The following is a 14704-nucleotide window of genomic DNA, read 5'->3' as shown; positions in this document are numbered from 1 at the left end:
AGTAAACCAATCAGGCTTTCATTACCCGTTTGAACATGGACGACTAAAGCAAATAAGTTGGAGCTCTGCAGGCGTGCTCCTCGGAAAGCCTCAATCTGCCACTGTTTTACAAAACTCCAGTCGGAAAGAAAATCGGAGCGTAACATTGGTGAGGAAATGTGTGCAAGCAGGAGAGGAAGCGTCGGCTACGAAGTGCGATGAGAAAATGTCGGAAAGAATGAGAGGCATGCATAAAGAAAAAATAGGGGCAAGAGCAGCATCACAAAAGGTTGAGCTTCACTTCGGGAGTGACCACAATATCAGGAATGAGGACTTCGGAGGGAAAATTGGAGAGTGTTAGATGTTTTGGAGATATTGTCAGAGAGACCAGACTGAGGAGGGTTGGACTTCTCAGCGAATATATTAACAGAAGGATGCTGAGGTTGGAGCTGGGAGGAGGAACAGGAGGACGACCAGAGAGAAGCTATAATGGTGGAGTGAAAGAGGACAGGAAGTAGTTGGTGTGAGAGAATGAAGGATTTGAACCTCTTTATCAGTCGCACCGGATATCTTTTAATAACACTGATCAACCTTGTAGTTTTTCTGATTATGTAAGTGGCGACACTTACAACTCGCTGAAAAAAAAAAACCCCACAAGTCTGTTTTGGGGTTTTTTTCTTTGTTTTTTTTCCATTTTAAGCTCATCAACAATGTTGGCGTCCAACACCCTCGCCGGCCGTTTGTTCCCGATCGATTTTTTGGCCCATCGCGCCATGCCCGTTTCTGCTGCTTCCGTGCGTCCACCTGTCAGAACGCGGCGAACCCCCCTGGGCGAGGACGCGGCGGTGAAACGAAGCAAGCACGGCTGAATTCCACCTCCTCAATGAGACACGTGAGGGAGGGCGCATTCCAGCTGAGACTTTGAAAGGGGCGGGAAAACAAACAAACCAAAGACAAAAAAACAACAACACACAGACAGATGACAAGACCTGTACTTAGCAGTTTTCACCTTCAGGCGTCGTATATGCTCTTTTGTTCTTTACCGCCGTTTGTATGGAACACTTTGTAACCTACTTCCTAGTTACTATGGTTACCTCGCGCTCAGCTGCTGGACGCCTCCTCGGCAGAGAGAGGCGCGCGGGCAATCAGCCAGCCGTGTACGCCGCTTGCAATTACAGCGTCTTCTCGTTAAAATTGAATCGCAATAAAAGTTTGCTATCTGCTCCTCCAAACACGCCCGTACGGAGCCTGATCAAATATTTGCAACCTCGGTTTGTGCTGCAACGACGTGACCAAAACATAGAACCAATGAGGCTTTACAACAAGTGAACAAAGGAAGCGCCAATAATGGCCCAAAACCCGGTTGTCCTTGGCTTACATCCGTTTTTTTTTTTTTGCACCAGTGTCAAGAGAAATGCTGCCTGATTTTTTTTTTCCAAGCAACAACAAATTTTCTTTACTCAACATTTTCTTCAGTGTGGTCAAAACAGAGAACGACAATGTCGAAGCAAGACTGGCTCAGCTGTTGGCCGTTTCCTCAAAGCGACAAGGTCACGGGTTCAAATTCCAGTCTTGGAGCCTTTCTCCGTATCCCCGTAGGATTCTATAGAGCTACTTCAGCTTCCTCTTCCAGTCCTAGAAGGACTAGTTGATGAATTGTCTGTTAATTGTCTGTTGGTGTAGCTGGTTCTCTGTCCTGTTTGTGTAACCCCTCCTCGACTCCCATGACGGCGCAGATACAGACTCCAGCAACCCCCATGATACTGAACACAGCAGAAGGTGTGACTGAAAGTGGAGTTATGGATTACAATTTCGAAATTAGGCCTCGCAGTCACAGGTGCAAACCACCCAGCATCTAAAAAGCATCGTTGTCTCAAAAAGATGAAGCCTAATTGCCTGCGTGTGAGACCTTCTTCTTCTATGATTAACTATCCTCACTTATCCTCTCTTAACTCGGCAAAGCAGAAACATCTTTGTTTCCAGAGTGAATTTCCGCGCACAAAAATAAATAAATAAAAATAAACAGAAAAAAAAATAACCAATTCTCTGCTCAGACTCTTGATTTTCTTGCCGGCAGCGAGGTCAAAGATCCCCATCGACCGCTTGAGCAATCTGCAAGTCTTCCAACAGCGTCGTCTCGCCTGGAGGGCAGTTCTTCGCAGCGAGGCCCATGAGCGTTTAAAAAAACAACGCTGTTGATATTTCATTTTTTTCCCCCCCCTCCGTGCATCTTGTGTTTTGGCTGGCGCAGAACCGCCACTCTGGCCTAATGGCAGCGCTTGCAGAAACAGGGGAACGATGAGGTGAAGTGCCACTTAGGGATTAAAGTGACCGGTGACAAATGGCTGTGACGTCGGAAGCCTTCATCTCCGGTGTCCGCGGGTGAACCGGCGGCGGCGGCGGCGGCGCAATGTCAAGAAATGATAGATATCTTTGCCTACGCACACATCGCCGATTTAAAAAAAAAAAAAAAAAGCAAAGCCGAGCTGAGCCCAGGCACAAGTCTCAGCGCTTCGCCCATAAATATCCCTCGTCTGAACATTACAGATGCATTTCCATGGCAACAGATCTCATAACACTGTGCAAGCACTCAATTGAAATGACAAAAAAAAAATTAATTACATGCCTCGGCGTCCCAAATTAATTGACCACGGATTTAGCTCGACGTGCCCGTTGATTGGAGTTTTAAGTTTAGAAAGGTAGCCCATGTTCCCCAATCATAGCAGTAACCCGGGGGTGCGCATTTTGTTTTTGTTTTTTGTTTTTTAATTCAGAACACAGTGAGGAAGAATTTGTCTTCCAGTTGACTAAAAAAAAAACATCTCATTAGCCCTCAAACAGGGCGACGCTATGTTGAAAGATGAAGCAAAAATTGGATTTTCTAATAATCCCTGTAACTGCGACATTTGACCTCATTCGAGTATCATCACCAAAGTTGTGGGTTTTCTTGAATGGAACATTTTTTTGTTTACCGCTCACACGTACCAACGTCTCAACTCTTGCCTTCTATGCCGGAATAAGTCTCTCTCTCTCTCTCTCTCTCTCTCTCTCTCTCTCTCTCTCTCTCTCTCTCCCTCTCTTTTATTAAGATCGAGCAGAACTAGCCAACTCACTGAAGCCGTTACCAGGAAACAATAAGCTCGGCGCAAATCAAAGGCTGAGACTATGAGACCAACAGCTGGAGTGGCAATTAACAATGAAAAAAACCAAAAACAAAGAAAGAAAACAATTACATTGGCTTCCTCTGGTGTTTTAATCACATGGGTGAGTGTAGGGTGAGGCACATCAGAGCGAAGGAGCGCGACACCGCTCCTGCAGAGCGGACCCGCGAGATGAATCAGTCGCCCGCCGTGTGTGGCCGCAAATCAGGAAGGATTGAGCGACCGCGAGGCAAAGTGAGGCCACGCGCAGGTGGAGTCGTGAGGAAGAGGAAGTGGGAAGAAGATTGCGAGGGCGGCTCGTGGAATCCCCCGCGCTCGGCGACCAATGACAGGCGACAGACACGTGCACGGTGTGACGGCGCGCACGTGAAGTGCACGAGGTGTGAGTCAGCCCCGCAGAATTGACTGTTTTCAGTAGCTGCGTTTCCATTGCAGTTTTTCTCAAAATAAAAGCGATGTTTTTAAAACTTTCGACAAAGTACAACTGCGATTTGCCGGTGTTTTCATTGACTGGTGTGAAGCGCATGAGCCGTAATTCTTGTAAAATCTCGACCCACGAGAACCCACTTTGAGTAGGATGGAAGAACAAAACATTTTGCGATAAATCTGCATTTCGATGTTGTTTGCTGTCAAGACTGGTTGTTATGTTGTTTTTCTCTTTGATAACTTGTAAAAAAAAAAATGATTCCCTCTCCTCCTTCATTCAAACATAACGCGTTAACATTTTCACTTGAATTGAACAGGTCACGTGACCCCGTACGTCACGTCCACTGACTTGCAAATGCAAAAAAAAATTGTTTCAATGACACTCTATATCACCTCTCTATCGATACATCTGAAAAACCACCTCGTGAGAGTGCCAAAACCTTTTAGCGATATCTGAGAGGTCTTTCAAAGTTTAGGGTGTTTCCTTTTCCATTTTTTTAATTGCGATATTCAGGTTTTGCACAATTCTATGGGTAATGGAAATGTAGCTATTGTAGTCTTCCGCCTCTGGACGTCGAGGTAAAAAACTAAAAATCCACACTGAGAAACCAAGCATAGTACAGAGTGTGACAAAAGTGAGCGTGTTTAGAAAATTAAAACGGTGATGCATTCGGCTACTGACGAAGAACACGTGACGAGCAATTAAAGGTTGAGGTCCCGCTAATTGTCACGTACCTAATCGCATGAAATTTATTCCCCACATCACTAGTATGCCATGGCTTTGCAGAACACATCATATCATTGTGGAACCCTCTAATGTCGCATGATGTATAGATTATTTGCAGTAAAGTGGAGTGCAACTCGTTAATGTAACAAGCACTCTCTGGGCGCAGACGTTAAAATTGGAGCTAGTCCTCGCTATAAAGCGCGTGAACGTCAGCAGCGCTCCAATTCAGCGTAAAAAAAAAAAGGTCAACAGTCACATATTGACTATTATATAAACCAACCGACAACTCTTTTATGGATGTTGGGGGGGAGCAGAAACAGCACTCCAGCCGACCTCGCTCGTGAAATGTCAATACGTTAAAACTCAATTGGAGCCACTTAAGGTGAGCCACGGAGCTTAATATCCGGAAGAAAAAACCCAACAACAACCCGCCTATAGTTGTCTCTTCTTCTTCTGTGTAATTTACCCTGCATTCACCCTTTGCGCTCCAGTCTCTAAATTTAGTCCCGAATTACTGCCTCCCTAATGCCATCAGTCTCACCTCCATTTTCCATTTTCTTTTCATTTTTGTCTTTTTCCTCAGGCTGCCAACTCTCATATGAAACATTGAGATGCAGTTTTCAAGTTTCGTGCCAGAGTGGACCTCATCTGCACAACACAAAGCCAGAGCTGTGAGTGGCTGGACTGCCTCCACGCACAAGCGCCATCTGTTCAAACATGTTTGGTGTTTTTTTTTGTTCTTTTCGATTTGAAAGGCTCTCAGCCAGCCGCCGCGCTGGAACATTTTACAGGTGGAGGCCAGGAGCGATGAGCCGCTCGGCAAAAGTCAGACAGTTGTTACGCAACGGCAATCACAGCCACACAGCAAGTTTCCATTGATCTGTTTTGCGGTATGGAATCACGGAGCAGAAAGTGGTTCGAGCGTGGCGCAGCAATCATAAGCAAATTACATGCTGCACTGTAGACGTACAGCACACTGACTTACGGTGTGTTTGCCGAGAGATCGAAAACAACTGTCTCCTGCTGGAATGAGGCAAATTAATTAAGAACAATTGGATGAAAAGTTGCGGGATGGAGGATTTAATCGGCCGAAAAAATGAATGTGTTGCCATGGTGACGTGTCCGTGAAGGTTCTCAGGCATCCAGGCCATCTTGAGTCGAATGGTTGAGTCAGGGCAACTGGACTTGTTTTGTGATCTTGAAGACGTTTCGCCTCTCATCCAAAGGGGCTTCTTCAGTTCTAAAAACCCGGCTGGAGAGTCCCATGCTGCCATGGTGACTCAAAGTTTTGGTCTAAAGTCATTCCAGCTTCGTAGCCTCTATTCCACACTTCTTCTACGCAACCACAATATGCTACGTTGCTTATGCCGCCACCTTCTGACTAAACAAGTGTACTTCACACGTGCGCAAAACCTAAAGGAAACGTCAATAATTTTCAATTGACTCTTGTGTGCGATTGGGTGTGTTTCTATTTCAAAGTCTGAAAAGACCTACTTAACACTGAAATGTAAACCAGGCTCATGATTATTGAGCATCACGTATTGTTCCTATATAGCACAAAATTCAATTTACTAAGGCAACAAATGTTATAAACAATAACCCGTGTCTCTATCCTGTCCTTGAACTTCCTAAAAAATATATATTTTTAAGTCATTTGTGACGTCAGAGGGGTCGATGTCATCATCAACAGCCCAGTGTTTACTTGACCCCTCTGAAACCTGCAGGTCTAAAAATGTATCTGTTTGTCAGGATTCTGTAACTAAATGGCAAAAGATGGCGGGGGATTTTTTCCCCCAGGAATGTGAAAATCGTTTCGCACACTGAACTCTGCAAGGCCGCTGCACTGGAATCCAACATGAAAACCCTGAAAACACCTATGCAATACGACTTCTTCAACACTTTGTAGAAACCTATATACAGGTGTATACATGTGGTTCCCAAAAAGTTATCCGCCTTCGCACAACCTTCACATTCCAGCAACATGAAGACGCTGCTACTTTCAAAACATTGGAGAGAAAGAAAAAAAGAAAAAGAAAAAACCCTCCAACCTCAGTGGCATTAAACACGCCTGCAAGTTTACACCGAGACGACCTGTGGCACACGTCATCGCGTCCAAATCCCTGACAGGCGCTTTGTTGTCCCGGTGATCCTGAATAATTTATCTCGAGCCGCGGTTCCGAGGTGACATTTGCGCACCTCGTCCCCGGGTAAAAGCAAACGGCGGGAGCATGAATCTCTCATCAGAACCCGTCGGAGAAGGTCAAGTGACATTGATCCGACTGGGCAAACTAGGCGGCTGTATATTGTCCAAAAAGTCGAGAGCCGCAAAAATTCATCGTCGGGGTTTTGGGGGGTGGGGAGTCTCGACGCACGTCGCGAAGGATACCGGGAGGGCTGCGAGGTACGAGAGATGCTGCTGCGGCTGTGCGTAAACCGCGCGTGCATGGGAGGAGACTCGCGCGGGGAGGCAGGAACGGAGAGAAGCGCGCAACAGTAGCAGCAGCAGCAGCAACAACAGAGGCAGCACGACTCATCACTGTGTCAACAGGTTGCTCTCTACCCGTGAGGATGATTCAAGGCTCCAGCGTCCTAATATGCGTCCGCAGCCAAATCCTCGGGCGACCCTGAACGCACCACCAAAGAAATACGCGCACCAATCGCCCGTTTGCGCACGACTTTTATATCTTTTCCCCCTTTTTTCTGCCCTTTTTCTTACCGGCGGATCTTAGCCCTTCTGCAATCATGAGACAGGTGCGCGCCACCACGGCGACCGAGGCACCATAATGGCCTGCAGGAACGGCTGCTGCTGCGGCTCCCCCTCCCCCTCCGGCGGTCCGGTGAACGAGGACAACGCGAGGTTCCTGCTGCTGGCGCTGCTCATCGTCGTCTACCTGCTGTGCGGCGCCGCCGTCTTCTCGGCGCTGGAGCAGCCCAAGGAGCGCGAGGCCAAGGAGCGCTGGACGCAGAGGTTCGAGCACTTCAGCCAGAAGCACAACCTGAGCAAGAAGGACCTCAACAACTTCCTGAGGAGCTATGAGGAGGCCAACGTGGCGGGCATCCGCGTGGACGCCATCCGACCCCGGTGGGACTTCAGTGGGGCGCTTTACTTTGTGGGGACCGTGGTGTCGACCATCGGTGAGGCGGAGGGGCAACCTCTCTTTCATGACATTGTCACATACGGTTTGTTTTGTGGAAACGTCACAGCAAGTCCGTGTTTTCCCTTTGTGAAATTTCACTCACACATATACACACACATTTCACTCACACATATATATATATATATATATATATATATACATATATATATATATATATATATATATATATATATATATATTACATGTTGCTGCTGCTCCCCACATTCCTTTATTCATCCATTTAAAAAAAAAAAAAAAAAAAAAGGAGGAAAGAACAAAAGCTAGACATTTAAAATTCCTTCACCACTTGATAACGGTGAGAGGGGGTCAAACATGTTTTCGGTTACATTTCAGCTGGGTAAGTGTGACAATTAAGAGAAATTTCACTCCACTAGAGAGAACAATAATGATGCAATGAGAGCAAAGTCTCTGACAGCAAATTTGCAGTTTCAGAAACACCCCATTACTGATTATTTGTCGCGCAAACTCGTCTCCTCGCTGCCTGTCCCACTGTTTTGTTTCCGTTTCTTTTCGTTCCCGCGGCTCAGCTCCCTTCTGATAACTGGCAGTTCGGCTGCTACCCTTCTGTTTGCCACAAAACGCCAATTACATCACAACTGTTTTCTCACTCCCCATGTGGATGTGCCTTAAAATTGAGATTTTGTAATCCCATGGCAGATCATGTGATTTGACTTGATTAAGCCACCATGTCTGCAGCGCCTGCAGCTCGCTGTCTCTCTCACAGATGATCAAGTAGAGAGGAACTGAAACTGCCCACTGTGGCAAGACACATGGGACATCTGAAATGCTCCCGCACACGTTTTAGCCGTGCTCCCATAAGAATCCTGCTCTGATCTTACAGTTGTCAGAGGGGCATTAACATAAAATAATCTGACTTCATCTTTTCCATAACCCTCCCGCAGAAAAAGATGCATTCGGCACGGCTTCGGAATCTAGTTGTCTGAATTCACTGATCAGAGAGTCTCTCGTGTTTAATTAATGCCAGAGTTCCCCGCAGTCAGTCCGTATAATTTCCATTTTTACGCAACGCCATTTCTGAGTGCTTGTGTTATGTTTATGCAGAAAGAAGAAGAAACGTGTATTGCGCCGCTGTAAGACCCATTTTGATCTCGATACTTATGGGGATGGTTACGTTTTAAACTTGAATGGCACCGTAGGAACTTTATTCGATTCACTATGCCCGTTTGAAATAAGCAATGTTGGAAATTCAGGCTAATCTGAAAAGAGCCTTGGTGTTTCAGAGACTCAGAGTAACTCAGGGGGTTCCAGATTACAAAAAAATGTGACACGTTTAGACGTTAAATTTTTTTTTTTATGCCGGCCACTCTGGGATTTTGCCACAGAAAGACAGGAAAATAGATTCACAAAATAACTTATTCAAAATTCAACAGGTTTTGTGCGTTCTCAGTTTTACGAAAAAGGGATTCCAGATTGTAGCACCACTAGAGAAGTCTAAGGCACTTTTACAGGTGCAAGTACCGTAAGAAGACAAAACATCAGCCAACAAACAATTACTTAAAGACATGTCATTACTTTGACATGTCTTTAAGGTGGCTATTTTACTCATTTGTGTCTCTTTGTTCAACAACATTCCGTGTTGAGAGACCCAAACTGGCCACTTTGTCCAAATTATTAGGCCGGACAAAATGGCAAAGAGGCTCATAGGTATGTTTTGGTTGTATGCATGTTGCACATGACAAGGTGTATGCTGTATTAAAAACGTATTGGTGCCTTGTGCATTTATATAAGCAGCAAGGCCTTTGCTCTGGAAGACAAGGAAAACTTTGACCTCATTGGGAAATAATTAAATAGCTTTTCAGCGAATGTTCTCGATGCTGATGGTGGTGCTGCACGTGACGTCTCTACATTCAAACCGTTGTGACTGGATGATGTGTTTGTCTGACACGTGAAGATTCTGAAAAGGACTGACCCCAATTCAGGAGACAAATAAGGGTTGTTCATTCATCTCAGCTTAATGCTCAAAACCTGTGTCAAGAAATAATATTGAGTAGTCTCAATTTTTAAGCAAACTGCATGCACGAAAAGGTCTTTTATTTCTGTGGCTGTGACAAAAGCTTAAGTTTCGCCATAAAATGCCACATTTCCAGATTTAATACATTGATTTTGACAGTCTGCTTTCAACAATAAACAAGATTTGTTGGGTCAAAAAAACTCTGAGTTTGAGCTGTACAGGCGCTACAACACAAGAGTTTCTCTCATTCAATAACTAGAACAACACGACTATTGCTCTTAGATTCTATATGTTCTAAATTCTATATATTTTTAATTGCCAGGTCTAATGACTCAACAGAAATTGAGTAGCAATTGACTAAGACAATTAAATCTAACCCACTGGGCTTTATCGTTGCGCTAGGAGAATACACACACGCGCACACACACGCCATGCTGAGCCATCTATATGTGGAGGCAATCCAATCCGCCGCAAGAACTCTGCCACTGGCAAAGCAACAATTAGTCATTCAGGATCATATTTTATTTTTCCTTTTCACTGTACACATTAAGAGAAAAAGAGGTTTCGTGGGGTTGGGATTTACAGCTCTCACAGCAGAAAACAGGCAGGCAGCTGTGAAAACCCTTGGAAGTTCTTGAATCTTCAATCAAATTTTGAAGCTAATAAGGTGGGCAAAGCAGAGAGGAGGGCGCTTCATCGCCTTTCCGAGAGAAAGTGGTGGGGAACTGAGTCATCATCAGTGAGATACGTGAAGTCGATGATGGGTGATAGAAGGATTTTCTTGACATAAAGGAGGAAACCAAGGCTGAACATTGCCCATTTGTTTGGCCAAGGTTCAGTGTGTTTCGGAAGAAAATTGAAGTAAGTAAGTAAGCTGTAGCAGTGGGACAACATATGATTGTTGGGAATACAGTGCAGTGTTATCCAGTCCAACACTTAAAGGTGACTGATTGCAGTAACGAGCTCGGCTGACACTTACACCGATTAGTTGAGTGACGGGCAGTCTGAGAAGGGAAAGCAGTGCGTCACAGATGGGAACCTAGCAGGCTGAGGTAGTATAATAAGAGTATAATTTTCGAGGAAGTGGAGAATGGCAATTATTTGTCTTTGCTTATGGCACCAATATGTGAGATCAGTTTTTTGAATGGGTGCCGCAGCTGGAGCAAAAGGCCATCTTTTCTACAAGTGATCCAGTCATTTAGCAGATCGTGGTAGACCAATCAGTGTTCCCAGAGAGGTTTATTCTTTTCTGGAGACGCTTATGGGCTTGTGGGGGCTTCAACTCCTTTTGTGTACGTATATGAGCTCCATTTCTACATTGAGAGGGCTATGAACCTTCATGAGGGTCGTCACTCAGTGGATTATGAGCAATCCTACTGGTGACTTTAGGAAATTGATAAAAATCCAATGGCCCCATATCAAAGAACTGTCAGAGAGACAAACCTTGTGCAGATGGTTAAGAATCTCTGTTGCTCTTGTCACAAAGACTTAGACTCACATATATTTTGTGTCTGTTTTAGGTTTTGGCATGACAACCCCTGCCACAATCGGAGGGAAAGTCTTTCTGATGTTCTACGGCCTCCTGGGCTGCGCAGCCACCATCCTTTTCTTCAACCTCTTCCTGGAGCGCGTCATCACCGTCATTGCCGTTGTCCTCAAGTCCTGTCATGAGCGACGGCACAACAAAGCAGTCCTGCCGCAAAATGGGCGGCGAGTCTCAGAGGCTGACGGAGCAGGTGGAGCTGGCGGAGGTGGGGCGGTGAAGGGAGAGGACCTGGCTGGATGGAAACCTTCGGTCTACTGTGTCATGCTCATTCTTGGGATTGCTGCAATCTTGGTGTCTTGTTGCGCCTCTCTGATGTATTCTGCGACTGAGGGCTGGGGCTACCTGGACTCGCTTTACTTCTGCTTTGTAGCCTTCAGCACCATTGGTTTCGGGGACATGGTTAGCAGCCAGCGGATGGCCTACGAGGGCCACATCACCGCGGCATACCGGCTGGGGAACTTCTTCTTCATCTTGACAGGTGTCTGCTGCATTTACTCTCTCTTCAATGTCATCTCCATAGTCATTAAGCAGGTCCTTAATTGGCTCCTAAGGAGGCTGGAAGCCCCTTGCCGCTGTTGTTTCCCCACCCGGGGTCACCGTCCCCATAGACACCCCAGGCGAAACGTGGTGGCTCCAGGTCACCTGCGCGCCCGCAGGGACCCATCCATTGATACGGACGCCATCAATGACAGCGAGACAGATAATGGCCGCAGGATGTCTGGGGAGATGATCTCAATGAGGGACTTTCTTGCAGCCAATAAGGTGAGAACCTGTATCTTGACATTTCATCTAGGTGGTATTCTGGACTGGGTACTCACAAAAAAGTTCTTTAAAAGCTCAGAACTAAACCACTGAGCGAAAGCTTCCTGCTAAAACTGATACTTTATTGGACCTTTCTTATATTTGGGAGGCAATGCAAGCAAAACAGTCTCAGATTGGCTGCCTTGATTGGAAATGTTGCCACTAATCTGTGAGTGGTATCAAAGAAGATTTTGTAATTGTAAAGAATTGCACCCTTTGTGACATCACAAAGAGCTGATTTCCAATTCACAAACACTTTGTCAGACAACAAGCAAAAGACATAAAAGATGGACTTGGCACACTTCTGGGAGTTCAGTTGGCAAAGAGACACACAGACTATTCTTAGAATACATTGGTGAAGCGATTGTTGCAATAGCATATTAATATGACTTTGTTGTTGGTGCTGATGTAAATCACAATAGACTGTGCATATCAGGGATAAAGTCATGCCTTGTGCCCATGAATCATTAACTTTTAGAGGATTCTGAGTCATAATGCAAACAGAAAGGAAGTAGTCATGCAGACCGCACAACACAGTGTACAAGTGGTTTCACTAGTGCTGTCAAACATGCATTGCGTAAACTTTATATAATACAAATGTTGTGGCCACTCACTCATGGCTTTGAGATGCGTCCTTTGGTTTGTTTTTAAGAGGATTTGTGAGCTGTTGAATTTTTCAGGATTATTCTGAACTGGAACGCAAAAAATGTCAATGCCACGATTTTCAAACTGAGTGGTGTAGTTCAAAAGCGTTGATGTTACAATGTATAAAGACAATGTTGCTGCGAACAGATTTTTGATTGACTTAATGAATTGGTTTTCATGCAGTCTCATAGCACATATAATAACAGCATTTCACATCATTGTGTGTTCTTTCCTAACACATTGCTCCAAAATTAAAAGGAAAGGTTGGCTGGCTGGTTGGTGTGTGGGAGAGTTAATATCTGCTGGTTTTTCCTGCCAATCTCACTTGTTCTATTTCCTTCTTTTTTATTTGATTGAAGAGAAAAATAAACACCATCTGGCTGTCTTGAATCACACCTGTAAAATCAGATGTGCCAAAACTAAAAAAACTAAAAAAAAACATGCACTGTCCAACCACTGCCACTAAATCGTGTTGATTTCTTTATCTCTACCACTGCCTGCAGGTAAACCTGGCCATCATGCAGAAGCAGCTTTCCGAGATGGCCATCGGAAACCCGCGCCAGTCCAGCTCCAGCTCCCGGCAGAACGGATTCTCAGGGGGGGTGGGAGCCCTTGGCATCATGAACAACAGACTGGCAGAGACCAGCGTGGACAGATAGGGGCCAGCAGCCAGAAGCACTTGGTCGAGGACGTGAATGGCTGGGGAAAAGTTGGACTGAAGACTGACTGACACTGTGGAAAGCAACCTACGTCAATCAGTCGACTGTTAGTATTTTAGAGACGCACAAAGTTTTGCACAGCACAGACGGCTAACAGTCATAGTGCTAATATCATGAAAAGGCTATATGTATACCATCCATGAAAAGTCAAATATTCAACTGAAACTTGTAATTTCAGTCTAGTGGAGTAAAAAAAAAAAAAAAAAGAGATCCTATTCGCCAAAAGTTATTCTCTAGTTTGTAGCTTCCTGTTTGATGCTGGCCAGTGTTCTCTTCTTCGATGCAGTTGACAGACTGTGATGTTCCAAAGCACACCATGTACGAGACGAGACTAACAACTTGCCATGATTCGAATCATCTTTCATTTGATCAAATCGCTGAGACGGGAAAGACTCCTTAAAATATCCTAAATCGTCCGACACTGCACACCAAAGGAATTCACGCCAGTGGAACACAAGAACCACTCTCATGAAGTTGGTTGCAGCTTTGGAAAGGTTGTTTGAGACTCTGAAGGATGGCCTTATTAAACTTTTATCAGGGACTAGAGAGCAATCAAGTGGACTGCAGTATAAAGCTCATTTTTTTATTTGAAGGAGAAACTCATATGTTGCAGTTTACCACCATGTTGTGTTAACTTGTGGGCACCGTTAAAGATAAACTACATCCCAAAAACATGCAATTAATTATCTCAAAAAAAACTCCTGATCTGCAGAATAAAAATCATTGTTACCCCTCCGTCTACAGAGGTGTGAGTTCTATGAGTTGAGCCATGAAGTGCAGCAGGTTTAATTGGCTGAGAATCAGGGATGCTGAATGCACCGGGTATTCTAGAACTATCACAACCAGCAGGGTATATGGTGCTAAATTCACAGTAACTTCCTGTTATTCTTTTTCTTTGGCATCTTCCTGGTTTCATCACAACTTTTTGGTCATAGAAATCACATTAATTTTCAGGCAAATAAAGAATGTTTTATCATTATTATTATTATTATTATTATTATTATTATTATTATTATTATTATGACTGGGGTTCTCGGCTTGGATGAGCGAGATTTCACTTTCAGTGAAACTCTTTTTCACATCATTTAGACCAAACACAGCTTCACTACATGTTTTTTTTTTACCCCTTTTTCTTTGTGGCGCTCCTCTCCATTATCCTCAAACAGAGAGCCAGACCTTTCTGAAAGGATTTCATGAAAACCTAAAAACGGCACCGAATTGGGTGCACAGGGTCAGTGATGAGACCTACTGTGTGAGACTCTTACTTACTATGTGGTTTCCCACACAGAGGAGAATTGGATGATGCCCAAGCCTGTAGGAGGTTTGAGTTAATGTCAGCACAGGGAAACAAGTCCCCTTAGGGCACAAATACTGTATGTGTTATTTTTCTCTCCTTCCTGTAAAGTGAATGGATAGAATGAGCTTATCTTAATGTTCCATGAAGCTTGATTTTGGCATTGCATCTTGACAGCAAGCAACAAAGTATGGTTGAGTTCAAAAATCATGCACAGCTTTGACTTGAATAGTGTCATTACAAACTGCACTATTTTTTTGGTGTGGGGTTGGGGGT

General features: G+C 44.7%; 1 protein-coding gene across 1 annotated transcript; it reads left to right on the top strand.

Annotated features, from left to right (window-relative positions):
* The first annotated feature begins 6739 nt into the window (after positions 1–6739).
* Positions 6740–13875, top strand: kcnk13b (potassium channel, subfamily K, member 13b). The gene is made up of 3 exons (XM_076013548.1): positions 6740–7428; positions 10944–11731; positions 12919–13875. Exons 1-3 carry the CDS (start codon positions 7077–7079, stop codon positions 13072–13074), a joined length of 1296 nt encoding a protein of 431 aa, XP_075869663.1. The 5' UTR covers positions 6740–7076; the 3' UTR covers positions 13075–13875.
* The last annotated feature ends 829 nt before the right edge of the window (positions 13876–14704 follow it).

This window comes from Nelusetta ayraudi, unplaced genomic scaffold (assembly GCF_046127955.1).
Source record: "Nelusetta ayraudi isolate G7.1 ecotype Tasmania unplaced genomic scaffold, CSIRO-AGI_Nayr_v1 ptg000151l, whole genome shotgun sequence".
NCBI classification, from domain to species: Eukaryota; Metazoa; Chordata; class Actinopteri; order Tetraodontiformes; family Monacanthidae; genus Nelusetta; species Nelusetta ayraudi.
Note: the sequence above shows the minus strand (reverse complement) of the source record. Positions and strands in the feature narration are given on the sequence as shown.

Coding starts and splice junctions, on each gene's coding strand:
- kcnk13b (XM_076013548.1), top strand. CDS start 7,077: ATGGCCTGCAGGAACGGCTGCTGCTGCGGCTCCCCCTCCCCCTCCGGC. Junction 7,429..10,943: donor GACCGTGGTGTCGACCATCG/GTGAGGCGGAGG, acceptor TGTCTGTTTTAG/GTTTTGGCATGACAACCCCT. Junction 11,732..12,918: donor ACTTTCTTGCAGCCAATAAG/GTGAGAACCTGT, acceptor CACTGCCTGCAG/GTAAACCTGGCCATCATGCA.